At 45.4% G+C, this 26,930-nt stretch overlaps 2 protein-coding genes and 1 non-coding gene across 8 annotated transcripts in view; 2 read left to right on the forward strand and 1 right to left on the reverse strand.

Annotated features, from left to right (window-relative positions):
- INPP5B (inositol polyphosphate-5-phosphatase B) overlaps window positions 1-13,745 on the forward strand; it is a 46,345-nt gene extending 32,600 nt beyond the window's left edge. For 3 of the 4 annotated variants that reach the window (XM_088022494.1, XM_088022495.1, XM_028113749.2), the window contains 11 exons: window positions 1,486-1,597; window positions 3,556-3,665; window positions 4,627-4,762; window positions 6,235-6,345; window positions 7,271-7,433; window positions 8,273-8,508; window positions 9,287-9,400; window positions 10,857-10,941; window positions 11,304-11,431; window positions 12,538-12,649; window positions 12,897-13,745. In XM_088022494.1, the coding sequence (XP_087878620.1) occupies window positions 1,486-1,597; window positions 3,556-3,665; window positions 4,627-4,762; window positions 6,235-6,345; window positions 7,271-7,433; window positions 8,273-8,508; window positions 9,287-9,400; window positions 10,857-10,941; window positions 11,304-11,431; window positions 12,538-12,649; window positions 12,897-13,012 (1,423 nt within the window). In that variant the 3' untranslated portion in view covers window positions 13,013-13,745. The other variant, XM_088022496.1, reaches the window with a different exon arrangement.
- Window positions 10,167-10,276, reverse strand: LOC114217232 (U6 spliceosomal RNA). Its single transcript, XR_003610933.1, has one exon. It is a non-coding gene; the product is annotated as a U6 spliceosomal RNA (small nuclear RNA).
- A 1,325-nt stretch (window positions 13,746-15,070) lies between the features above and the next one.
- Window positions 15,071-26,930, forward strand: part of MTF1 (metal regulatory transcription factor 1) — a 36,921-nt gene continuing 25,061 nt past the window's right edge. For 2 of the 3 annotated variants that reach the window (XM_028113662.2, XM_028113663.2), the window contains exons 1-2: window positions 15,071-15,131; window positions 16,987-17,445. In XM_028113662.2, coding sequence (XP_027969463.1) covers window positions 17,038-17,445 — 408 coding nt within the window. In that variant the 5' untranslated portion in view covers window positions 15,071-15,131; window positions 16,987-17,037. Of the gene's footprint in view, window positions 15,132-16,986; window positions 17,446-26,930 lie in introns of those variants that run through there. The other variant, XM_088022497.1, reaches the window with a different exon arrangement.

A 26,930-nucleotide genomic window follows, 5' to 3' on the forward strand; every position in this document is an offset into this window, starting at 1 on the left:
TCACCGCTCCGGCTATGCAGAGTTGGGCCCTCTCTGTTTCGTCAGGGAGGTGACTGGGAGAGGCTTCCCGCTGCCGGAGTGGGACCTCCAGCCAACGCTCACTTACACGCAGATTATGTCTCGTGGAAATGTTCCATGTCCTAACTTTTACCATCGGGCAGACCTCTAGAATCTTTCTCACACATCATTTGTCCCCAGAAAATGTGTCAGATTTATTTTAACGTGGGTCTGCCTTGATTAAACATCACGAGGAAAGTAAGCAAAGAGGGAGCGTCTCAAGTCCAGGTTTCAGAAGTGTGTTTTAGGATATTACGTGTCTGTTCTTTCCGGAAGCACATGTAATTGAGATTTGGACTGCAGTGGTCCGCCTTCACTTAGTGTCTTATACCTCTTGAGTCAACGTTACAAAGCTGCAGTTACAGCTGCTTGGAGCATCTTGGGCTAATCTTTGTTTTCTTTGTTTCGTTTATCTCTAAAACGTTCTGTATGTCTCAAATCAAGGCATATTAGAATTTCAGACCTTACAGTAACACTTGGAGCTTGTGCCACTTCTTTTAGAAAAAGGAAGAAGCCCTGAGGCCACGGTGTCTGCCAGGGAGTACACAGATGCAAGCTTATCCCGCCTGCTGCGGTGGCGGAACGGTCTTGAGCTCACTGGTGTTCTGGAAGCTGACAGGACGGTTTTCCTTCTCCAGGGAACCTAGCAGGGAGTGTGTCTTCCGTCCTGCTGGACCTCCAGCACCCTAGTTTGGAAGGTTGCAGCTTGCATGTCGGTTTCTCTGCTTTTAGCTTGTGGATGCATTTATTTTGGTGCGTGTATCCTGCTGTGCGGGTTCTCTAATGATCCGGCTGTGGGCTTCAGATGGCGCAGTATTGGACTTTATGGGCTGTGCACCGTCATCTGGGAATGTCCAGTTACCCTTCTCCCGAAGCAGCAGGTGTGATAAAACACCTGTCACACTTTGCAGAAAGAGCCAACCGATGATACAGCAGGCGTTAAACCCAGACTCCACTGTATAGGTTGAGCTTTGTTTCAGAGGAACTCAATTCTAGAAACAAAGGCTGAGAGTGTGTTTTGTGGACTGTCATGTGCATGGAGGCGACATCATGGCGTCATCTGGTTTGGGGCCCCCGAGCTACCAACATGACTCCTAGTATTTGATCTTTTGTGCCTCCCAGGAATGAGGTAAATGGTTGTCTTGCTTTTAGATCTCATTAGACTATCTTTCCAACCACACAGCGTAAAACAGTCCAGGACAACTCAAGGCTGTTTCTGATGAACCTGGAGCAAAGGGTCACTGAGTAAGCAGCATGTTAGCCGTGATGTGAAATGGGGCGGCAAGAGAAAAGATTTCCCGAACAGCAGAGTCACTTCCCTCCCAGCTCCCAAGAAGCTGAGCCTCAGGGCCCTTCTGTCAGAAGTACGCTGGCTAGGATAGGTGAAGTTCCTCCTCAATCTGTGACCTTTGTGTTCTGTCCTCACAGTGTGATCTTGTGGCTGGGGGACCTCAACTACAGGATAGAAGAGCTGGATGTGGAGACAGTGAAAAACCTCATCGAGGAGAAGGACTTTCAAACCCTGTATGCGTATGATCAGGTACAGATGGCCACCTGTGCCTTCTTCGGCAACTCTCCCCCCCACTGTGAGGGCACAGGAAGGTCTGGCTTCCCAACCTTCGGCCTCTTCTTCCTCGGCTGGGTAGGTTTCCCCGAGGAGCTGATGACCAGCCGTTTCTCCTTTCACCTGCATTCCCTTGTCCACAGCTGTCCCCGCCCCCCGCCCCCCCCCTTGGCTCTTCCCTCAAGGCACCTCGTCCCCCTGGGGGGCAAGAGCATGGGTGTTCTCTGTCTCAATCTCTCTCTCTCTCTCTCTGTCTCTCTCTCTCTCAACCCCTTTCCCCTGTGCTCATTCATTCATTCATTCCAGTAGGGGCTGAAGGGGTACCAAGCTTCTCATAAAGACACTTGGTATGTTTAAGATGATTTGTTAATTGTTTTGAGTGAGCCTGCCTCGCCCCCTCCTGCTCTCATCAGACTTGTCCAGTGTAAATGACCACTCTTCTTCCTGAGCGGCTTTCTTCATGTCCGACAGGAACCAGTTCTCTAAGCTGCGGCTCCCCGCTGTGGTTGGGGTCGGCGTTTCTTGCTCAGAGCATTAGCCATTTCACAGGACAGGAGCATTCTGTCTCGCTGACTTTCGTCAGGCTACCCCTCTCAGTGGATTTCAAAACTGTTCAGGTGGTCAAGGCCATTTTTAGTCTGTAGCCTCCTTCGTATTGTCATCAGTCTGAATCTTCCTGTTAACCTTTTTGTCCCCCAGTGCACACTCAATCAAAGGGAAAAAAAAATCTCAACTTTGTTAAAGTCTTTCTTTATGGAATAATATCTTTTTTGGCCCATTTTTCTCACCAGTTCCTTTCCTTGGTAAATTACCTTTTATTCCTCTTTAATCCCCGTTCCAGCATTAAGCCAGTCTGCTCTGTAACTGGATTCCGGAGTGAGGTGTTCTAGTAACTTCCCTGGTGCTTTCATACCCAGCTCCCCTCGCCTTCTTTTCTGGTCTTTCTTCAAGTTAACAGTACCTGTTTCGTGTGTTCGCTACTTCCCAGCTGGTTTGGAGGTCTACGTATACCAATTTAAGAATCATCCTAAGTTAATACCTACATTTTTATTATTTCTGTGGCTTTCTCCTTAATAGCTTTTTTTAGGAATTCATATTTTGGGGAATTTGACAACTGTTGTCCCCTGCGTAGCTGCCCCCTGTCTCCAGCGTTAGCTGATAGTTCTTCATCAGTCCACGCTGGGCCGAGCTTGGTCCTCCACGGAGGAGGCAGGAGCACCTGTGGTTGTTAATCTTGCTACAAGTGTGATCTGGAAGGAGCTCCCAAAATGAGTGCAGTAGGAGGAATGCTGGCTCTTCTCAGAATGTGCCAGGCGCCATTCTAAGTTAACAGTTCTTTCCAACAGCCCTGAGAGACAGATTCTATTACAAATCCAGAATTTGCAGATGGAGGAAATCAAGGCACAGAGCTTCCCCTAGTTCATATAACTCATCTGATAAACTCCTTTAGAAAATTGTTTAAATTTAATTCATACTTATTTTGGTATACTTCTACTATTTATTTTTAGACACCTGGAAGTTCCCCTTTGTTTTTGGACTGTACCTTCCCAGACCTTTTTCTGTGTAGTTCTCTCTGTATAGTGGGAACAGCTGTGTTACACAGATGAAATAAATATCTGATACTTGGAAAGAAAAGCTCTGTGTCTGTTGGTACCTGATCCTCTTAGGGACATCTCAGCAAGATGGTACTCAGGCCCCCTGGATGCAGGTATCCTCTTATAAAAGAGCCTTAAAAACTGTACAAGAGGCAAAGGAATGGTCAACTCACTCCCCTTCCTAGGATTTAGTTCTCAAGATCTTATAGGATAGCTTTCTCATGGGCCTTTCCCTTTGGGTCAGTGTTCAGATTCCAGATTGACTTCCTTTCCTCTACTAATTCAAGGTTTGATTTTTTTATTCTGAGGTGCTCCCCCCCCCTCCATTCTTTCTTATAGCTGAAAACTCAGATGGCTACCAAGGCTGTCTTTGAAGGCTTCATTGAAGGCGAGCTCACGTTCCAGCCTACTTATAAGTATGATACCGGCTCCGATGACTGGGATACCAGGTAGGTAGGGGTTGCCTCCGGGGGGCTGAGCAAATGGAAACCCCAGAATTTAGGGAAGCACTTGTCCCCATGGGCCTAAAGAACGAGGATAGGATTCCTGTGACTTCCCCGTGTTTTGCACTCTGGGGTCAAACATTTTCCGTCAATGTCTGCTCATTCAGCAGCTCTGTCTTCCTGCATGTTTTCTTTTTGACCACCTTAGCCTTGTTCCGTAATGATTTACTTTCAGCTATGCTTAGGGGGATAGGATGACTCCAACCCGCTTAGCTTGTACTTGGTCGTTACATAGGAGTTTATCACTTTGCATTAGTGCTTCTGGTATGCCTCCCATTATTTCATACACTTTACCTCTGTTACCTCACTTCATCCTTCAACTGCCAGCTGAAGGAGGTGTGATTTATAATCCTCAGCTTTGAAATCGGGGAACTGAGGCATGCAGAAATTAAAGAGCCTTCTAAGGGGCGCCTGGCTGTCTCGGGTGGTGGAGCATGCGACTCTTGATCTTGGGGTCATGAGTTCAAGCCCCACATGGGGTGTAGAGATTACTTAAAAATAAAAAAAATCTTAACAGAAAAGAGATAAAAATAAGATAAAGAGCCTCCCAAACAGGCTAGTATAGAATCAGGATTATAACCGAGGCCGTAGGAATTCAGAGCCTGTGTCAAGCAGAGTACTTACTTCCAGATTGCCTTTTTCATCTCCTCCCCATAGGAGGGTACAAGAACAGAGAGTCATTCTGAACGGCAGCGTTTGGCTTGGAGCCCTCACAGCTGTTTTCGGTGATACCCACAGGGTACATGCTATCCCCTGGTGGGCCTGAATCGCTGTGCCTTCTTGGATCCCTTGGGCCGCGTGGACTTGAAGGCCCTGGCCCATCATTCCCCAGCTGTACCGGGGCTCTGGCCAGGCAGTGGGTGCTGCTATGCCTGTGCGGGCCCCCAGTGCGGACTTTGCATTTCAGTGAGAAGTGTCGTGCTCCTGCCTGGTGTGACCGGGTCCTCTGGAAAGGGAAGAACATCACTCAGCTGAGTTACCAGAGCCACATGGCCCTGAAGACCAGTGACCACAAGCCTGTCAGCTCAGTGTTTGACATTGGGGTAGGTGGGCAGGTGACGCCTGTCGTGAGCACTCTATAGGGAATTGGTTCTCATAACCAAGACCACTTATGTCGTTCTGGTCTCCTCCCCGGTCTGTGTGAGAAAGCTTTTAAAAATTGTTTTTAGGGGGGCACCTGGGTGGCTCAGTTGGTTAAGCGACTGCCTTCGGCTCAGGTCATGATCCCAGGGTCGTGGGATCGAGTCCCGCATCGGGCTCCCTGCTCGGCGGGAAGCCTGCTTCTCCCCCTCCCACTCCCCCTGCTTGTGTTCCCTCTCTTGCTCTCTCTGTCTCTCTCTCTCTCTCTCTCTCTGTGTCAATTAAATAAATAAATAAAATCTTTAAAAAAAATTGTTTTTAGGGGCACCTGGCAGGCTCAGTCCATAGAGCATGCAACTCTTGATCTTGGGGCTGTGAGTTCAAGCCCCATGTTGGGCGTAGAGGTTACTTAAAAAATAAAAAAAAAATTGTTTTAATTTAAATTTAATTCCTAATTATACTATATATTTCTATGTTCATGGAAGTTCCCCTTTGCGTTTTGGACTGTATCTTTCCAGGACTGTCCGTATTCTATATACAACATAGAGGATGTTTTGTTCTTTTTGTAAAAGAGATCATATTACACATATTGTTCTGAGAGAACATCTTTTTTTCCCCCTACTGACTGTGTCTTAGGAGATCTTTCCATGTCAGTAAAGGTAGAGTTCCTTCATCCTCCCATCTCTGCCAACTCTATATGAGCTTATTTCCCACACCCTGGCTAATATTGGATTTTACCCGTCTTAAATTTCTGCCAACCCAGGGAGCTAAAAGAAAGAGATCTTTCATTATTCTAGATCACATTTCTTTGATTGCTAGTGAGGTTGAACATCTTTTTGCTTATTATCTCTTCTTCTGTGATTTGTGTTTCTTTATATTATCCATTCTCAAGGGTTCAGGTAGAGGCATATCAGAATCTGTGAGGGTGTGAGTAGGTTGAAAAAGCCTAATGAATGGTACAGAGTTTTCTTACTGGAAAGTGACAAAAATTGTGTTTATAACTCACAATACAGAAGGGAAAGCCTGACAGAATCTTGGCCATTGGAACACAGGTTACAAAAACTTGAGAAATGCTATTTGAAATCAAACCCTAGAGGTTTCTCGCCACAGGCCTGTGGATAGCAGCAAACGAAGTAGAGCTAGTCACTGGGCATCTTTCTGCTCTAGAGCTGCGACCCAGGCAGAGCTGCCCACCAGGCTTCCACCCCTGTGTCTTCTCCCTGCTCATCAGGAAGCAGTTGACTTCATCACAAGCTCGGCCTCTGGAGGACCCCTTCTGAGTCTATTGTTAATTGGGTTCTTTGTTAATTAAATCTATTTAGTCTTCACTTTCTGTGTGGCTGCCAACTGCTCTTGCCCAGTGCCCAGCATGTCCTCTTTCCTGAAAAGGAGGAAACGGGCAGAAGGCACTCAGGCTCCGATATTTCCCTCCCAGGTGAAGATGGTCAACGAAGAACGTTACCGGAAGACTCTGGAGGAGATTGTTCGCTCCCTGGACAAGATGGAAAATGCCAACATTCCTTCTGTGTCCCTTTCTAAGCGAGAGGTAGGAAGGACATGTTGAGAATATTGGCAACAGGCTCTTCTATTTGTAGAACTTAAATCTCATCTGCGAGGCCTCAGAAATCCAGGAGCCACCTGTCCAACCCCTGGACTCCAGTCTTTTTGACGGGCCTCCTCTAGTTACAGTGAAGCTGCTGGTGTTAGCTGAGAGGAGAGGGGGGTTGTTGGTTTAGAATATGTTCTTCTCCTGATCTTCTGTATCAGAAGCCTTTGACCTTTGTGGCTTATAGATTTCATCCACACGTGGGCCATTCATGATTTCAATGATGGCACAGATGGGCCAGAAGGTGTTCTGTTTGATTTTAGTATAGCTGGTCTGTATTCTTGCAGGGGCTTGTCTTCCTCTGGATGTTTTGCTTTGACCAAGACTAAGTTGAGTCAGAATTTCTTGGGTACACACACCGGTGTTGGTGGGAGGGCAGGCAGTGTAGAAAAGGGATGGGCGGTGGGGGAAGTCAAGTTAGGGCAGAAGATTTTCCGTGGAAGAGCTACAGCATAGATCATTCAGAATGGACAATGTCAAGAAGTCAGTCAAATTGGGGATTTATGGTGTGGGTATTTTTTAATGCCCTAGATGTCCAGCTACTTGGAAGGATGTGCTTGGTCTTTATGTTTGGGGGTGGAATTTGTAAAGGTATTTTGGAAATGGTCTTTGGGTATAGAAGATAGAAGGTTCGAACTTTGATTCCCTCAGGAAATTTATTTATAAAACAACCTAAATTTTTGGGTTTCTGGGTTAAACACAGACCGCCGTGGCCTCCCAGGGACATACTTAAAGCAGAAACATGATTTGAAAGAGGTGGTCCTTCATTGTCTTTCCAGAAAAGGCAAAGATTGCCCAGTTGGGGTGGCTGGGCGGGTCGCCAAGAAGAGGGCATTGATCTGACTGGTCCTGGGCCTGTTCCCAGTTCTGTTTTCAGAATGTGAAGTACATGCAGTTGCAAGTACAGTCCTTTACAATTCAAAATGGACAAGTTCCCTGTCAGTTTGAATTCATCAACAAGCCTGATGAAAAGTCTTACTGTAAGCAGTGGCTGAATGCCAACCCCAGCAGAGGCTTCCTCCTGCCAGGTGAGGCCTCCGTTCCCAGGTTCCCGGTTGCTGGTTTGGGGAAGGCTCTACCCCGACTGTTTATTTTTCTCAAGTAAGCTTTTTTTGTTTCTGAGCGTTTGTTGTCCGATCAAAACTTCTAAAAGCCCTGTGGGGGAACCATCCATAAATAAGAAATAAAACAGGAAGGGGCACGAGGTCAGCTTGAAAAGCTTTCTCAGCCATGTGTGTGTTCCATAATTTCACAGAAAGAGAAGACAGAAGATCGCTGGGAAGCAGGTGCTGCTCTTGAAGGACCCATTTCGCTGTCTGCCTCACTATAATCAGCTCCCAGCGTCTGCTCTTATAGGGAAAGATAACAGGGTGGTAATCCAGAAATTATATCTGGCCCTGGAATGTACCATTCGTGTCTTTCCCCTAACTCCTCCTTTGCACCCTGCATCGTGCTGTGTGGCAGAGGGATGAAAGCCTGTTTTGTGGACAATTCACAGGCTGATACTTGCATTATATTTTCTCCTGGATCAGATGTCTTCATGTGACCTGGCCCAGGGCAAGCTCTTTGATCCATGCCTTCTGATTGTATTAATAATTCTAACTTGAGCTGTGCTCCTTTGTACTTGAATTCCATAGCAGTTGCCTTTTCACATGTTTTTGTTTGTTGTTTTTATGTCCCCACCTGGACCATCAGCTCCTTGTTCATGTGCCCCCTGAGTGCTGAGCACATTCATATTTGCTGGCTGGCTGAGGCCTCGGGTCCCCTTTCCCAGCCCTTTGTGCCCGGTCCTTGCCCCTGCCGTCCTCTTTCCCCCTTTCCTCTTGGCCTCCCACCAGCCAATGTGACTTCTAATGTTTGTCTTCAGATTCTGCCATTGAGATTGAATTGGAGCTATTTGTAAATAAGACCACAGCTACAAAGCTCAACTCAGGTGAAGACAGAATCGAAGACATTCTGGTTTTGCACTTGGACAGGGGAAAGGATTACTTTTTGTCTGTGTCTGGGAACTACCTGCCCAGCTGTTTTGGATCTCCCATTCACACATTGTGCTACATGAGGGAGCCGATCTTGGACCTGCCACTGGAAACAATTAGAGAGCTGGTGAGTTTCATGCCATATGGAAGCATATATAACTGTAGCAGCCAAGCCAGTGAAGCAAGATATTCTCCATCTTTCACATATAGTACATCACAGAAACTCAGCCGTGGATACCAAGATACGAAGCTTCCCTGGCCCATGATTTTATTCCTTTTTCTTGTTTTAATCATTACTTGGTCATCATCCTGAACTAAATTTTCTGAGATGTAAAAGACTCCTGTGGAGACAATTTGAATACAAGGGCTCTACTTTAGAGCCGATTTATAGTAATGTGCATATCCCACCCCCCATTCCAATGCACTTTTTAATTTAGGGACTCTTGATTTCTGTCCTCTCCATTATATAAGATGAGGCCTATAAACAGAGGCCTAGTAAGGAGAGTGATTGGTCACAGGTCACATGGTGAGTTAACAGTGGATCTGGCCCCTACATTTAGGTTTTTGGACTCCCAAGTCTCTGCCCTTACTGCACCAGACACACTGTCTTCCTGTTTCTGACAGTGAAATGCTCTTGGCAGGATGTTTTTTCAAAGAAGATGATGCATATTTCCTGATTTATTGAAACTGCTTGCCATAACCCACTCCTAGTTCTCAAAAATCACCTGTACCTTGATTATGCCACCTAATTTCATTTTTTTGCCTGTGGAATGTTTGCTTAGGGGATTGAAGTGCTTTCCCTCCTCCGTGGGTTTGCTGCCCCCATTATCTTGTATTCTCCTGGAGCCAGCCCGTCAGAAGTTCCGTTGGTTGGCCTTTGTATTATGCATTTTATTTCTTTTCAGACTCTGATGCCCCTACAGACTGAAGATGATGGGGTCCAGTTGGAGAACCCCTTGGGAATCCCCAAAGAGCTCTGGATGATGGTTGATTACCTGTACCAAAATGCTGTCCAGCAGGTAGGTGGCAGTGCAGCAGTCAGACCTGATTGAGACCAGACTGCCTTGGGGAAGAGCATCAGCCCCAAGAACTTTTGGTGTAAGAAGCTTTTACCCCAAGGAATCTGTGGAAAGCTGTCCCTTCCCGAGGGAGTGAGTGGGGGACAGATAGGTTCATGTTTCACACCCACACGAGACCTTGCTATTACATAGAGCACTTGATTACCCCCAAGGGAAGCAGCCTTGCATAGGATGGCCTTCTTGGTACAGCATGTTCCCTCTCCTGGCCTCTAGGGTCCTCCAAGTAGAAAGCCATCTGGATTCTTCTCAAGATGTCAGCCTGCTATCCTTTTGATGAACTCTTGCCAGTTTCTGGGAATGGGAGGGGCTACCTTGTTGATAAGCCAGACCGAGGCAGGAGACCAGATGGAGCCCCCAGGCCATGAGTCAGGAGGCCTGATTTCTAGAGTGATTTGGGCAAGCTTCATGAGATCAGATCAGTTTCACTGACTCATTCATATAAGGAGACTAATACAAACTATAGTCTACCACAGCTCTACCACTTGGGAGCAACATACGTTCTTATGACATTCTCCTTTTACTCCCCAACCCCGCCACCCTGCCCCCCCCTTTATTACCACTATTACAGTGTCCCAAACACTATTCTAAGTGTTTAACAGCATTGCCTCAGTTCCTTCTCATGATAGCTCTCAGATGAAGAACCAGAGGTCCAGAAGCCTAAGTAACTTGGTCAAAATTCCAGAGCTGATAAATGGGCAGGATGGGGATTTGAACCCAGGGAGTCTGGCTGTAGACGTCCCAGTCTTACGCAGGGGCCATGCTAATCTTCTCTGTATTGTCCTAATTTTAGTGTATCTGCTGCTGAATCGAGGACAGAAGTCACATTCTTAAGTACTGTGCTAGTAGTCTGCCTTCTCCGTAGAGCTCCTTTCAAGTATAACCTGAACAATACATAGAATATTATTATTCAGTTATGTGGCATTAAGTCATTTAATAAATTAATAAAGGCATGCTAGGACTAATGAAAATACCTTTATTGCCATAATCTTGTTTTCAGAAAGCAAGGTGGTGTCTTTTTAACTTTTTCCATCTTATAAATGATATATTTTCTTCGTGTTTTTCTTTTTCCAGTTAATCCTTCCACAACACTGCAGGAAACGTAGTTTTAAGTTTTCCCTTACTGTTGTGAGTAGTATGCCCTACCTATAGTTTTATAATAGATGTTTTATGACTTTAAAGACCTGTCATGGGGGCATGCTTGGGAAAGCCTGCAAGATGAGTTAGCTGCATCAGCCCTAACTTTATCAGATTGTTTACTGGTTGATTCAAAGGCCTCACGTCACTGCTCCCTTTTTGCACCTTGGTGGTGATCATATTTCTAGGTCAGGAGATCATGGATGATTTTCTGAGAATGTAATTATGTGGTGACTGACTTTCTTTTTTTTTTATTTTGCAGGAAGATCTGTTTCAGCAGCCAGGCCTGAGGTCGGAATTTGAGCATATCAGGGACTGTTTGGATACTGGAATGATTGAAACCCTCTGTATCCTCAGACATTTGTGCATGTGTGCGTGCGTGTGTATGTGAATATGATTAAGAGATGAGAGGAAAAAAAGAGTATTATTTTAAGGCTCAAAATCAGATCTTGTGTCCTCAGCTATCATATTTTTTCTTACTTAAAGTTTGCATAGAGAAGACTTTACAACTTTAAGCAACCAATATAGCAGGAACTCAGGAGGGCCCAGCTAGGCTGATAAACAGCTTGGCCCCTTCACCACGTCAGGCTGGCATCCCAGCTCTGAGCAGAGCCGTACTGGGCAGGCGGCATGTCTGACATGTGCTCCCTCCTGGGCCTTTTCCTAACTGCGGCACGGCATCGCCAGTTCCTTAACGATGGGCCAAAAGCCGCCAGCAATCATTCTGTAGCTGAAGCCTTGCTGCTTTTCCTGGAGAGCCTGCCAGAGCCCGTCATCTGTTACAACACCTACCATAACTGCTTGGAGTGTTCTGGCAACTATACTGCGAGTAAACAGGTGAGGGTACTCGCAGTACCTGCGAGTAAAAAAACGTTGAGCATTCACATGTTGCAGCCCCAGGCCTCATGGGGCCTGAGGGAACAAAGTGGGCGCAGTCTCTCAAACGCAGTGTCCTAGCAACTCAACTCCATAGCTTTCCTTCCCAAACCTGTTCTTCCTCTCATGTCCCCTTTTCTTTTCATGGCTTCACCCTGAATTCCAGTGACTCAACCCAGAAACCTGAGTCATTTCTGAGTTGTCCTCTGCTCGCCTCCCACATGCCCAGTTCCCTTGATCTGTCACCCATCTTCCATTCTCGTCCACTCACCTTGGTTCTAAGCCCTGCATTCAGGCTTTCCCCCTGCTCATTTGTTATACTGCCATCAGACCACATACTCTAAAACTCTCATCACTCTCGTCACTGTTGGTCAAAAACCACACCTGGCTCTCCATTTGCCAATTAATGATTTTCTTAAACAAATGTTCAAGACTTTTAACCATCTGGCCTAATAGTTCACACATTAACAGGCCATAGCAGAATAATCTAGAAAACTTGCTAGTAATATAGGTTCCAGAGCCCCACCCCACAGCCACTGAATCAGAATCTCTTTTGGAATATATCTTGTACAAGCTTCCCATGTGATAATGATGATACGCAGATAGCTGGAGTACTCATTGAATTCTAGCCTGATCGACCCCTCCAGGCTCAGCACCTGTTCAGACAGGGGCGCTTCTGCTAAAATTGACTTCTCAGTGTGCTCTCTCTCCTTATCTCACTGTTTTCCCTCTCTTACCTTTTTTGCACTTTCTTTTGCCCTAAACGCCCTAGTCCTTACCTCTGCAAGTCCAGTCTTGTCTTATATTCAAGACCCAGCTTAAAATGTCTTCTATTGCTGTAAACCTTTTGAGAACACATAGTTAGGCTATTGAGCTCTAAATTCACATAGCGCTTGATCTGTGCTTCTCTTTTGACACTTGTGCCAAGTGGTAAGTGATCAGGGTTTCCTGTGCGTAGTCTTACTCATGCCCTTGGATCACGTACTTGGCTCCTGGAATATAGCAGATGTCTGACAAATGATTGAATGAATGAATGAAAAGACAAATGCCGATTCTCCCTCTTTCAGGTCATTTCTACCCTCCCTACATTCCACCAAAATGTCTTCAACTACTTGATGACGTTTCTGCGAGAACTGCTGAAAAATTCAACAAAAAATCATTTGGATGAGAATATTCTAGGTAAGCAGTCAAGTGTCTGTGGAAAGCATCTCTGCATACTGAGAGACTCATTATGAGAAATGTGCTTGAGGAAGGTCCCAAGATCACTGTAGTGGAACTAAAATCTCCAGCTCTGGGCCAAGTTTACCCTCACATAGTTTTTTTCAAGCAGAAAATAATGCTTTGGGGCACTCCTCCCAACTCAACCATACCAGAATAAGTAGTGTTTCTTTTGCTGAATCATTTGTCTTCTGTGTTTCTCATGCAGCTAGCATATTTGGCAGCTTACTGCTTCGAAACCCAGCTGGTCACCAAAAGCTTGACATGGCAGAGAAGAAGAAGGCTCAAGAATTTATTCACCTATTCCTCTGCAACTCACCCTGAGCCTATCTCCTCTCCTATTTTACTCGAGGCAGCCAATTACCAGCCCCACCTGTTTAGGATCAAGAACTACCACAAGACGACGTGAGGCCTCTTGGAAGCAAAAGTGGCAGCTGCCTGTTTCCTGAGCCCTGACACCCTCCCCCCCCCACTATGGCTGTCATAGTCCCGTCACTCTGAGTTCTGAAGACCTGGGGGAAATCCGCCACAATAAAACTGACAGTCAATGTTCAACTTTAGTTATTTAACACAGGTCTCTCTATTTTTTTAAACTTTAAAGATGTTTAAATAACTGTATTTCCTGTGCTCACTCAGCGTGCCTCCTGGGCATAGTCAGTGCCTTCCCTGTAGCCTGGACTGGGCTTCCCATGACCAGATATTTGAACAAACTTTGGGGTCCTAAAGGGAGAATGAATTGGACAGCAAGAATGCAAGTGGAATCTGCTGGATAAACAGGTCACAGCCACCCCAGATGTTTCCAGTGCTCTAAGGACATGTGTATATGTATATACAAACCCTACCCCCTTTCCTACTCAGATGTGGCTCAACAACTCTGGGGCTGGCCACTCAGCCTCTGAGGGCAATACAGTGGCTTGAAAATGAAGGTACCGAAGAAAGTGGTGTTTGGTGAAACAAATGGGATTTTCTGGGTCAACAAATCCTCCGAACTGTATATGATGCATCCCCTCTCTCATATATGTAATATATTTTAATGATAAATGTATTTTTAACAGTGGTTGTTCGTATGCTTTTATCTCTTAAGGGATGGCTGCTGGACTTTTTGTGGCTTAAACATTGGAGCAGGCGGTCAGGGGCCAAAGAGGTAGTTGCCTGGCAGTCTGGTGGGTAACAATCACTATTCATAGTTTTCACGCAAGAAATGTACAGGCATGGCCTGAACGCCTTGACCCAGATCTAGTCTCTGGGAGTCGTCCCACTCTGAATATTCTAGAGAAGTAGCTTATGGGAAAATCAGGCAGTGGCTGCTGGGAGGTTCTAACAGATTTAACAGGCATTTAAAAAAGACGGAGAGGGGCGCCTGGGTAGCACAGTTGGTTGAACATCCGACTCTTGGTTTCGGCTCAGGTCGTGATCTCAGGGTCATGGGATAGAGCCCCACATCCAGCTCCTCACTCCTCGCTCACGGCGGAGTCCGCTTGAGATTCTCGTCCTCTCCCTCTGCCCCTCCCACTCATGTTCTCTCTAAATAAATCTTAGAAAATAAGGAAGGCACGTGCAAAGTCGCTTCTTGGTCACTGGGACACCAACATTCCTTGGCAGTGTGAAACGTGACTCAGATGCGGGCTGATAGGATGACAGCGTGACCGGTCAAAAAAAAAAAAAAAAAAAGAAAAAGAATGGCAAATAGGTGGCGCTGACTGGCCCGGGCGGGAGTCCCGTGGAAGCCGGCAGTCCTCTGCAGGGGGAAAAGTTGGAACCGACAGCCTGGGCAGAAATGAGAGGGAAGCAGTGGGGCCTCTTGTGATAGCTAGTGGGGGTTGGGGGAGGCGGCGGCGTCCTCTGACTGGCCTTGGTTCTGCCATTTGGATCCCATCTTCCTTTCTTGACCCCACTGGTACATTAACTTTGGTTGGTCCCAGCTTCCCCTCAACACCAGAGGGCGAAAGCCGGGAAGGTCATAGCCTTGCAGGCTCCCCTTAAGGGTCCGAGCTGGAATTCGGATGGCTAACTGGGGTCCTTCCCGTTGCAGTTGTGGCTCCCAGGGCGAGGGCGGCCGGCGCAAGCCGGGCTGAGGCTACTTTCGACTAGTTGGGGAGGTTCGACCCCCTTTCCTTGCCTCTGGCGCCAAAAGGCTGACGCCCCAACAACCGGTCGACTGCGGACGCGGCGGGCACTTCCCAGCGCGGGACGAATTTACGGCCCCGCGGCGTCTCCGCGGCACCCCGCCCCGCCCCGCCCCTCCTGCTCGCCAATTGGAGGCTCGAGCTCAGCCCCCACATCGCCTAAACCAACTAGAAGCGCCAGGGAGAGGCGGGGCCGGTATCTCCTCCTTCCTCCGGAAAGCGGAAGCGGAAGTGACGTTCGGGGAAGGTGGGGGCAATCATGGTGCCGCTGGGGAGGGGAGAAGCTGCCGCTGCCGCCGTTGCCGGGAGCCGCGGAGGTAAAAGGCGAAACTAGACGCGGCCTGGGCTGGGGGCTTCCCGGGGGGCGCGGGACTTAGGCTCCCTCCTGAAGCATTTCCCATTAGAGACCCCAGTCTGGTCACCATAGGGACCCCACCCCTCCTCCGTTTCCATGGGGATGGGTATCCAGCCCCCCTTCCCTGTTTCCATGGAGACCTGGACCCTGCCCCTCTTCGCCCGGCTTGGAGCCCCCCAGCCTGTCTTCAGATTTTTCTGTGTGGCCCCGTCTGGGGGCTATCCCAGTCAGGTTCCTTTTCTCAGCCTTGTCTCAGGGGTGCTCCGTTTGTACTCCTCGTATGCCACCCTCAAGCCTCCTGGTCTTGTTTGTTCCGGACAGTTGGTCTCCGCTTAGCTGCTGATGGTGCCGGGGAAGCCCTGTGGGGCCTCCGGTGCTCTTATCTCTCCTCAGATGCAGCGAAATGTGCATCTACCGGGTTGCGTAAGCCAGAGCAAGGGGTCGGGCAGGTTCCTCCCGGATCTGATCCCTTGGCCTGTCTCTGCTAAACACTTCTCTGTCTAGCCGCCCCACTATGTAAAGGTTCACTTGCTAACCCAGGGCAGAAGAGAAAAAGTGCAAAGCCAGACTGAAAACTAAAAGTGATGTGCTGATTATTTTTAAATTCTGTTCTGCCTGCCAGACCCACATTTGTAGAACCTGTGTGTTTGCAACTAAAGGAAGAAGAACGAATCCAGAACAGGAAAGTTTCAAATTTGGTATTTTTTCCAAGAGAACATATCTTTCCAAGAGAGTATGTCTTCCCAAGAGAGTATATCTGCAGGTCTTTCATTCATTTAGCTGACATCTCCTGAACTCTTAGTGTCTTTGTATTGTGCTAGGGGCAGTAGAAACAAAAATAAGATTCACTATTTCCTCACTGCAGAGAGCACACTATACAAGCATAGGTTCTAGTGGACACCACATTGTTTTAGAAGATTAATGGACATAATGATCTTCAATGAATATGCCTGACTAGGAATCAGCCCCCCAACCCAGAAGCTGAAACGTCTGTTTTAGGAAGGAGGGAATGAATTCACACTTGTTTTCCCTATTATTCTCAGACATTGTGCCTTAACATATATTATCTCTTTTACTCTGAGTAACAACTTTGAGAGAAGGAACTACCAGTCCCCCTTACCCATAAGAAAAATGGGGTACAGAAAAGTTACCCAAGTAGGAAGTGGCAAAGCTGGGATTTGTGGGTAGGTGACCCTGCTTCCAAAGTTCAGTTTCCACAATAGACTACGCTGCCCCCATGGTCTAATCTGGGGGATATGTGACTGGGGTTTTCTTACTTTAAGACTTAAAACAACTCAGCCTTGAAGTAGTTTGCCCTTTTATCCCCTTTAGGAATTGTTTGGTAGTAACACATGTTTGGAAGGTCTTAAGAACTGCTACTTATTTCTTCAGTTTTTTTTTTTTTTCTTTTTAAGACATTGCTTTTCCTGGGGCGCCTGGGTGGCTCAGTCGTTAAGCGTCTGCCTTCAGCTCAAGTCATGGTCCCGGGGTCCTGAGATCGAGCCCCGCATCGGGCTCCCTGCTCAGCGGGAAGCCTGCTTCTCCCTCTCCCACTCCCCCTGCTTGTGCTTCCTCTCTCGCTGTGTCTCTCTTTGTTGGGTAAATAAATAAAATCTTAAAAAAATAAAATAAAATAAAGACATTGCTTTTCCTTTAAAATGACTTGATGGTTTCAAAGTTAAACTTCAAAAAATATTCCCAAGGAAGATGATTTTCATTTACTTTGGCCTATTCTTCAAGTGAGAGGAAAAATGAGCCCTGTGGTTGCTGAGGAGGTCCCTGGGTTTGATTCTAACTCTGGCTTTGTCCTGTTGCAGACAGGTCATTACCTTTCCATTTCTCACAATTGGGCTGAGCACGATTGAACCATGGGGGAACACAGTCCAGACGACAACATCATCTACTTTGAGGCAGAGGAAGATGAGCTGACCCCCGATGACAAGATGCTCAGGTTTGTGGATAAAAACGGACTGGTGCCTTCCTCATCTGGAACTGTTTATGATAGGACAACTGTTCTTATTGAGCAGGACCCTGGCACTTTGGAGGATGAAGATGACGATGGACAGTGTGGCGAACACTTGCCTTTTCTAGTAGGGGGTGAAGAAGGCTTTCACCTAATAGATCATGAAGCAATGTCCCAGGGTTATGTGCAACACATTATCTCACCAGATCAGATTCATTTAACAATAAACCCTGGTTCCACGCCCATGCCAAGAAATATCGAAGGTGCAACTCTCACTCTGCAGTCGGAATGTCCAGAAACGAAACGTAAAGAAGTAAGTAAAGCAGTGGGTGAGGGCCCAGTTTAGCTTTGGAAAAAAGTCCTTACATAACTTGTGTTGGCAGTTTTAGCTGGGGAATAAAGGAGTCCCTGGAATGAGGACCTACAGTGGCTTTGCTTGTCAACAACACATATGCTTCACATTTTGTTATGACTGCTTTCTGGAAGTTTTAGTTTGTATGGCCACATTGAAATTTGGGAAAGCTGAATTGTAGTGTTTCAAATTTTCCTCCCCAAATCATAAATAAAATAGAAATTTCACTGAGGTAAGTCCATGTTTTGATGCTGAAATAACTAGATTTGGCTTATTCTTGGGTGTCGGTAAATAATTTGTTTTGGAGATGAGTATCTTCTAGAATATGTTTTATTTTCATAGTGAATATTTGATGAATAATAAGGCCTTGCTTTCTCTCATAAGAAATTCAGGCAAGAGACAGTAAATGAGAGCAGGTTATCTAAAATAAGTGTTCATGCTCATACTTAGCTACTGTGAGTAAGGTAATGTATGTCACGATGGTTGGAAAACCGTAAAGCATTGTACAAATTGTACTGGTGTAGTGATCATTAGCAGAATGAAAGATACGGTTTAAAGGTAGTGATAGACATTATCTAGAACTGATTACAGGTCCATTAGAAAAAACAGATCACTGGTAGTCGCCATGTCAGGGACTAAATGTAAAATGTTACCAAACATAGGGTAAATGATTTAGCAAAATAGTTTTCTCTTGTGCTGTAATTAAGGTCTTGGAATTGGAGAATTTTATTATTCGTGCCATATGGCTTTTCCACTGCTAGCCAAAGAATCTCAGAGCTGGAAGCAACCAGAGAGAAACCATCTCGTCCTACCTCCCACTTCAGGCAGGAATCTCTCTATGGCATCTCTGACATGAGTTCATCTGGTCTCTGCTTGAACACTTGCAGAATGACGAGAGCACAGTGTTTCACCACTCAGCCTCATACATTTGTTGGCCAGCTCTGATTGTTAGAAAGCTTTTACTTGTATAGAGCCAAAAACCTGCCTTCCAGCAGCTGCTGCCCACCGGTTCTGCCTTCCTGAACGATAGCAAGTTAAACCTTCCTCTGACAGGACAACAGATATTTAAAGATCATGGCTTTCTCTTTATCTTCTCTTGTACAGGCTAACCACCTTGATTTACTTAAATATTCCTCTGTGACATTCTTCGCTAGTTTCTCATCAGTCTGATCACCTTGAATCATATGAATTCCAGTTATCCAAAGTCTTCTTAAAATTCACAGTGGAGCACAGTCTCCCAAGAGTGAGGCAACCAGCACTGAATACTGTGCGACTCTTATCTCTTAATGTGGACACTATACGACAATTGCTGTCTGGTTTGTATTTTATTAGCAGTGACATCATACTTACTCTTAGCTTGTACTTGGAAATCTCTAGAATAGTGATTCTTAATTGGGGCAGTTTTGTTCCCCATAAGGTATTTAATAACATGTGGAGACATTTTTGGTCGTCACACTGGGGAAGTGCTGCTGGAATCCAGTGGGTGGAGGCCAGTGATCCTATTAAACATTCAGCAATGTACAGGACAGCCTCCTGCAACAAAGAATGATCTGGCCCAAAATGTTGATTGGCTGTTATCCAGTAAAACTTTATTTACAAAACAGGCAGTGGGCTAGATTTGGCCCACTGGCTAGACTGTGCCTACTCCTGGACTAGAACATAGGGAGCTTAGAGGGTAGTTGAAAATAAGGATGGAAAGGTAGCAGAGATGCAGACATGGAAGGCAGTGATAACATGCTCAGGGGTTTGGACTGTATTCTGGAAATAGTGGGAAACCATTGAAGGTGTCTGAGCCAAGGAGTGATGTGGTTAGGGTAGCATTTTAGAAATATTGCTCTGGTAGCAGTGGTAGCTTGATTGCCCAATTAGGTAGTTGTAGTTTAGATCTGGGGTTTTATTTGAGTCTGATGAAGGATAATGGCCTTGTAAAGTAGAAAGAATCCAGAGCTTTTGTTGAAGTATAAGAGAACCTCATCTGTTACTGGCATTCGAAGAATGAGCCATGAATTGGGTATGATTCAAAGGATTCATCCATTTTTCCAAGTATGTCGGGTTTCTTCTCTGTCTTAGCTAAGGGGCTGCACAGCGGATAAATGGAGACTAGGAAGCATGTTGAGTAGTTAGAGTAAACCATGATAGGTACTTTATCAGAGGCCTGTTCAGACTGCTGTGTCAGGCTGAGGAGAAAGCAGTGGACTCTGCTGTTCGCCTCATCGTCTAGGAATGGTGAGTTCATAAGAGGAATCAGGAAGAGGAGAAAGTTTGGGGGGGCAACTGATGAGCTTCTTTGGAATATAGTGAATGAAGAGTCCTTGAGGAAAAGTAAAGTGAACAAGTTGAGAAGCCCATTGGAAATGTGGATCTGAAGTCAAGCGACTGGCTCAGGATTCACGAAGGGTTCAGACCATGGGCATTTCACTCAAGGGAGGAGTCAGAGTTGGACTGCGAATGTAAAGGCTAAAAAGATAAAGAGGAACCAAAGATCACATAGTGAAAGAGATGAGTGAAATACGGTGTTGTGGCAAGTGAGGACCAAGTGTCAGGGAGTGTGACTGTTCCTCTGTGACCCTGCAGAGGGATTGAGGGGCCAAAGAGAAGCCATTGGTTCTGCCCTCTGTCCACTGATCACACCATGAGAAGACTTTCTATAGAGCACTGGGGGCCAGAGCCAGATTTCCAGTGATGGAGAAGTGAGTGGGTGGTGAGGAAACCGGAGGCAGGAAGTGTCAAGTTGTGTGTGTGTGTGTGTGTGTGTGTTTACTATGGTACTTGGAGGAAGAGCGATGAGGTGGTAGTAGCAACTCAAGGGGGTGGAATCACTTCTTTAGCACAGAAAATGTGAACCTGGCTTAGAGCCTAAACTTTAAGCCATCCTCAGTTAATGATTACTATGTGAAAGTGCTTTGAGAGCAACTGTTTGGGAAACATTAAGTTGAATCGAGACAGAGGCTTATTACAGAATTTTTCAGAGCTTTTGATGTGTTAATAACTGCAAAGGAAGGAAATGCAGACTTCTCCAAATACTTTGAACTTGGGAAACCATTTTCAGGTGTCATTTCCAGGATTGGTATTTTGTGGAACACATTTTGGGAAATGCTGATCTAGGCAGGAAGGGAGATGGTAGGGAAGGAATGATATTATGCAATCACTTATATGAGCTGTCGCTTTCCCACTCCGGGCTCCAGATCTTCCTTGACTCATGGTGCGGTTATGTCTCGATAAACCCATCAGAAGTTGAAAATGTCATGGAAAGTACATTGAAGACACCTGACCTATCGATCTCGTAGCTTAGCCTAGCCTGCCTTAAATGTGCTCAGAACTCTTACATTAGCCTGTAGTTGGGCAAAATCATCTAACACAGAGCCAGTTTTGTAATAAAGTGTTGACCAGCTTATGTAATTAATTGAATACTATGCTGAAAGTGACAAACAGAATGGTTGTATTGGTACAGAATGGCTAGAAGTATATCGGTTGTTTACCCTCCTGATGATGGGGCTGACTGGGAGCCGTGGCTCGCTGCTAGGGAAGAGATCCAAATTCAGAATTTGAAGTACAGTTTCTCCTGGTTGTGTATCACTTCCTCACCACTGTACGGTCGAACCGTCATAAGTTGGGGACTATACTTGGAAGCCTAGTTTACCATTCATGGCTTCAGGTCTTGATGATCATGTTGAGTAGATAAGGTGAAGAGTACTGTGAACACCTTGTTCAATCTACTATGGATTTGGCTCACTGTACTTTCATCCCACCGTATCTTTCTAGTCTATCCATGAACGTACATGGAAGATTCTAGAAACTTTAAAAAAATCAGAGTGGAGTTTGTTGGAGACTGAGGGCAAAGCGTTCAGTGGCTTTTAGTCTTTGAAAATGTTGCTTAATGACCTGGCATTGCCCTCCTGAGGCACCATCTTAACCTTAGCTTTTGCTTTAACAGTGATTGGGGTGGGGGTGGGGGGCACTTAAATCCATTTAATTGGCCTGAAGAGGCCAGACTGATAATTTCATGATTTCTGTACCCCCACTTTTCCCTCTTTTTGAAAACCTGGTCTTTTCCCTCCATCTCCATGTCCAGGTGTTACTCTTGAGAAATCAAATCATTTGATAACTAGTTAGTCTTCTTGGCTTCCCAAGTAGTTTATTTTCTGAGTCAGATTTTAGCCCGATTTTCCTGTTTACCCTTGATTGTTCTATTGTTTCCTATAGTGTGTAGTTAGCTTACCTGTTACTTCACTTTTTTCCCTTTTGCTTGTCTTGCGTAAAAATAAACCAACCAGAACCTTGCTACAGATACTGTCTTCTCCTTTCCACAGGCCCACTGGTCATTCTGACTCTAATTTCATGTATCTTATTCTCATATTTGCTGTCTTACCACCATCCTCCTGCTAATCTCCAATCAAAATATGTCCTTCTATACAAGTCAGCATTCTAAAGGGGGTTGCTCCTTTAATGCCCTGCTCTGGGCTTCTGAGCAGCTGTGTTTCCCTTAGTTGGTTCATGTAGCCCATGATATCCCAAACTTTCTTGCATCCATCCCTTCCTGAGAACCTGCCAGAACTGTCTAGTTACCTGTTCATCCACCTCTGTGTGAACCACACTGGTGAACATAATGTACCCCCTGTAGCTAACTGACTTTGCCACTTTTCTGCTCAGTAGTTGGCCAGGAAGTATGAAGAAAGCCAGGAATCCCATACCAAATATGTTCTTCATGATGCACCAAAGTATTCCAGTGCGTTGATTGGAAAAGAATATCTTTTTTTTTTTTTTCTACCAAGAAGCACAGTTACAGAGATGCTTTGTGAATTAGGCTGCTTGCTATTATTAGTCAGTGACACTCCAAGAGGAGTTTTGTGGGGTTTTTCCCCTTAGTATTAGAAATTTTAAGTATAAGAATAAAGGGAAAAATTTGACTCTAGTGTTTTGCAATACGTCCTTTACTTTGGGAGACCTAGTTCCAGTTTCATTCCTCATTATCAGCCCCTCAGGCAGTAGAATGATCTACTCTGACAAACCTGGATATTGCTGACTCTCCCAGAGGGGAACTACTTGCTGTTAGTCTTTGCATATATTGTGATTACATTTCTTCCAGGCTCCCTTCTGAACTCCCACAGAATTGCCATTCAGAACTAGGACTTTTGCTACTTGAAATTCTGGTGTTAAGGATCCATTCACCCTTTCCACAGGCTTTTACTTATGGAGTACCTACTTTTGTCAGCTATCAGGAAGGGCAAAGAAATAGTCCCAGCCCTTCAGGGAGACTGCTGGGGGTGGGGGTAGGGGTTATGGAGTTTGTAGGAACCCAGGGCAGAAGCCGAAGCCTGTATGCCTGTTTGTACCTCTCCATAGCCCTCGGCACTTCCATCACTGAGGCCCCCTGGCCTGGAAGAGGAACAGAGTGGTTTTGTGTACATATTGGTTTTATAGCATGGTGCTGCAGGAATAACAGGTCTCAAATTTACATTTTATATAAGCTGTACCTGTTGGGTATTGCTAACATTTTGGTAGTGTAGGACATTGGAAAAAGAGCCCAAATTTTAATGTTTTTCTCTTATTTAAATCAATCCTATTCTTGAAATTGTTTCTTCTGTGATGTGCAAAGGGATAATTTAGATTTAGGTTCCATCTTTGCTCTGGCTTATTCTCTGTGGCCTTGGGCAAGCTGCTCTGTTTCCTCTTTTGTAAAATTGAAATAAAAATACCCCATTGCATTTTGTGAAGATTAAATGAGATTTATTCATACATAAATATACAACAGTATGTGCAGAAAACATTTAGCACAGTGTCTGGATCATTGTGGTTGTTCAGTGAATGCTCATTTACTCTCTGTCCCTTGTAGGCCCATGCGGTTCTTGAAGGAGGTTCAGAGGTAATCTGTTTAAGAAGAGGTTAAAATGGCCTTTGTTAGGAACCCTTTGGGAAGCATTTTCTCCTTAAAGCAAGGTTATAAATTGTGATTGGGTTCCAGGAGAGCCTGCAGAAGTCCCAGTAACCCCTAATTGGCTGAGCTTTTGTATTAATATCGCTACAGAATGTGAACCACCGTTTATAATCAGGACAACATGTTTGTAGTCCTTTGGGTTCTGTGAACACCAGCCCTTGCCACAGGTGATCTGTTCCCTTTGACTTCCTTAGTACCCAGCCACTGGAAGTTACTTCCATTGGTGGGCAGTTGGAGTACCAGGCAAGAGCTGAGGGCTCATTTAAAACAAAAACAAAAACACCTTTTTAAGTGAGAGATAATCAACATGTAACATTATATTAGTTTCAGATACACAACATAGTGATTCAGTATTTGTGTACATTGTGAAATGACCCCCACAATAAGTCTTGTCATCACACATAGTTGTAGGTTTTTTCTTATGATGAGAACTTTTAAGACCTACTCTCTTAGCAGTTTTCAAATACACAATATGATACCATTAACTGTAGTTATCATGCTGTGCGCTACATCCCCATGACTTATTTTATAAGCTGAGGGCCCTTAGAGCTAAAGAATGAGGACTCCAGAAATGCTGGCAGTGGTGAGAGGGTAAGGTGGCTAGCATCTGCTGAGCACCTGCTGTGTACTAGTCACTGTGTTAGGGGCTTCAGCATAGCTTCGTATTTGATCTTCCTAACAATTTATAGAATAGGTACTATTAGCTCTCATTTTACAGATGAAGAAAACAGGCTTGGAAACAAACAGCTAGCAAGTGGCAGAAATGAGGTTTGAACTGAGGATGTTCTGGAAGCCAAAGCCTGTGCTGTTCGGACATAACACACCACCTTTGTAAAGACAGAGGGGAGACTCAGCCACTGAGGCCTGTCGGCCATGGAAAGGGGCAGCAGGAAGGCGTTAGTTCTGCGAGTGTAAAAGGCTGAGGTGTGGGAAGTGCTGTGTGACTCCAGCTCTGATGGTGGGCAGTGCGAGGCCTGATGAAGAAATGAGGTCAGTCAGAGCTCTTCCATTTCCACTTTGAGCTCTGTGGTTGCACATTGTAGAGTAGAAGAAGTGAGATCAATGCCTGCCTGGGAACAGAGGTGGTATTGGGGAGAGGGGTGGGAAGTCTCCAGTGTTGGGGAGGAACGGACAGCTCCCACAGCCACTGAGGCCAAGTCAGTTGTTGACTTGTGAGAACATTCATGCACTGGATGCTCGGGGCCAGAGACTCCTTTTCCTCATTGAGTATGGGGCTGGTAAGGAGGGTCAAATCTAGTTCTCTTGGTCTCTCATTTCTTTTTCCTCCAGCAGAAACCCAGCTTTTTTTCCTTTCTGAAAATTTTTAAGCTTTTGTCTCCTGGAGTCCAGTGTTTAATTTTCTCATTTTTGCTTGTCTCATTTACCTTTCCTTCTCTGATTCTGTTGACTTAACCAGGCAGTCATCTTTGTTAACTATTTCTCTATTCTAGAACTACTCAGAACACCTTGTAAACCGCTGTCAGTTCTCTGAAAGCTCATGCTTCTTGCCCATTATAACATTAGACCCCATCCTCAATGAGCCTACTCTGCACCCCTGTGTTAGAGGCCACAGAGGAAAGTTAAAGTGATGCAGTTCTTCAGCTCTTTTAGAGAAACGCATTCTTTATTATCCAGTGGAGTCGTCAGTGACATTTACGTTCATATTATACATATACATACATACTATACATAATGCTAGTTAATTTTGAGAGGTGAGTTATGTGTCACCTCTTTCTTTAGATTCAGCTTGAGTGTAACTTCCTTTGAGAAGCCTTTCTCAGTGGCCCCCAAGTCTAAATTAGATGCTTTTCCCTGTACTTCTATTCTCATATCCATTATCAGCACAACTTCTCATACCATATTGGTTTTGTCTGTCTGTTTGATTCTCCTCTTGACATTGAGCTCCTTGAGAGCAGGGACTGTTTTTTCTGTATGCCTAGCACCTTGGACAGTATAATCCCTGTGACATAATTTTTTGAAACCATGATAAACCTTACTTGGATTTAAATGTATCATATGTTGCAATACCTCTTCTCTGTAACCATGAAAACTTACATGTTTTTTGCAACTTCCTGTTTGGATCCAGTTTGAGGAGGTTTAGTTTTCCCTTTTGTGAAATTTCGTGCTATTTAAAAATGATTCTGGGGCGCCTGGGTGGCTCAGTTGGTTAAGCGACTGCCTTCGGCTCAGGTCATGATCCTGGAGTCCCGGGATCGAGTCCCACATCGGACTCCCTGCTCAGCGGGGAGTCTGCTTCTCCCTCTGACCCTCCCCCCTCTCATGCGCTCTCTCTCTCTCTCAAATAAATAAATAAAATCTTTAAAAAAAAATAAAAAAATAAAAATGATTCTGAAAGACCTAGAATAATGACTTCCATTTCCGGCCTCCCTCCTGATGGGGTAAGAGATTACTCGTCTATTCAGCATGTTATCGGGGAGCAGGCATTGGCTTTGTCAGTCAGCCTGTTTCCCCTACCTTTAAACACAAATACCTTCCCCGGTCTGTGTCCTCTCCCAACTTTCTCTCCTCTCTCTCTTCTCAGCCAAGTTCCTTGAAAAAGTAGTTATATTCATGGTCTTAGTTCCTTGCTTTTCCCTGACTTCTCAGCCTGTGACATTCTGGCTTCTAGTCCTACCCCTCCAGTGAAGCTAATCTTGCTGGGGCGCTTATGATCTGGCGAGTCAGGTGAACCCAAGGAATGGTTCCATAGTCATCATGTCTGCTGCATTTGACCTAGTTGACCATCCTTCCTTTGTCATTTGTCACCCTTTGTCATACTTTCCTCAGCATGAAGTCCTGCTGGGTTTTTTTGTTTGTTTGTGTAATCAATCCTTCATTCATTCAACGAATATGAATGTGGTGCTACTCCTCCACCAGGCTAGACCCTGAGGCTGTGCCTGAGACAGACGTGGGCCCTGCTCTTATGGAGCCTGCAGTCCACCAGGAGAGTAGCCATTCCTGCATTTAACTCAACAAGTAGTTATTTAGTGCCTCATGTTCTCCCGCTACTGCCATGCCCACCAACTAAAGAGGTGATGATGTAAAACAGTTCCTTGAGGAAGGAGCTTTTAATGGAAGCTTGAGTTGGCCAAGTGAAAATCCTGGACGGGAGTAGGGTTGGCAGGGCAAGGAGACAGGGAGGGGTAGTTAATGATTGATTGCACTGTTCCTTATAAAGTGACCAGCTGCTGTCGCATCTTAAGAATGAGAGTCTGCTCTTATCAGCCGCCATTGTTGACGCACTCAGATTGAGACATGCTACTCTTTTATTGCGGCAGCCACAGTCCTGCTTCTCCTTCCTGGTCGGTGACTGTTTTGAAATCTCTGCCTGGCAGAACCAACGAGGTTTTCAGTCTTGATGGGAAATCAGGATATAGGCACGAGAGGAAAATTAACAACACAGGCTAAGTGCCAAATAAGTGGTATAGTTTAATATGATTGGAATTCAGAGAAGGGCACTGTCACTTCATGTGTTGATCCTGGAGCACCTTGGAAGTAGTGAGGCTTCAAT

This window comes from Eumetopias jubatus, unplaced genomic scaffold, assembly GCF_037043125.1.
Source record: "Eumetopias jubatus isolate StellerSeaLion01/CBP00866 unplaced genomic scaffold, mEumJub1_p1.0 scaffold_4, whole genome shotgun sequence".
Classification (NCBI taxonomy): Eukaryota; Metazoa; Chordata; class Mammalia; order Carnivora; family Otariidae; genus Eumetopias; species Eumetopias jubatus.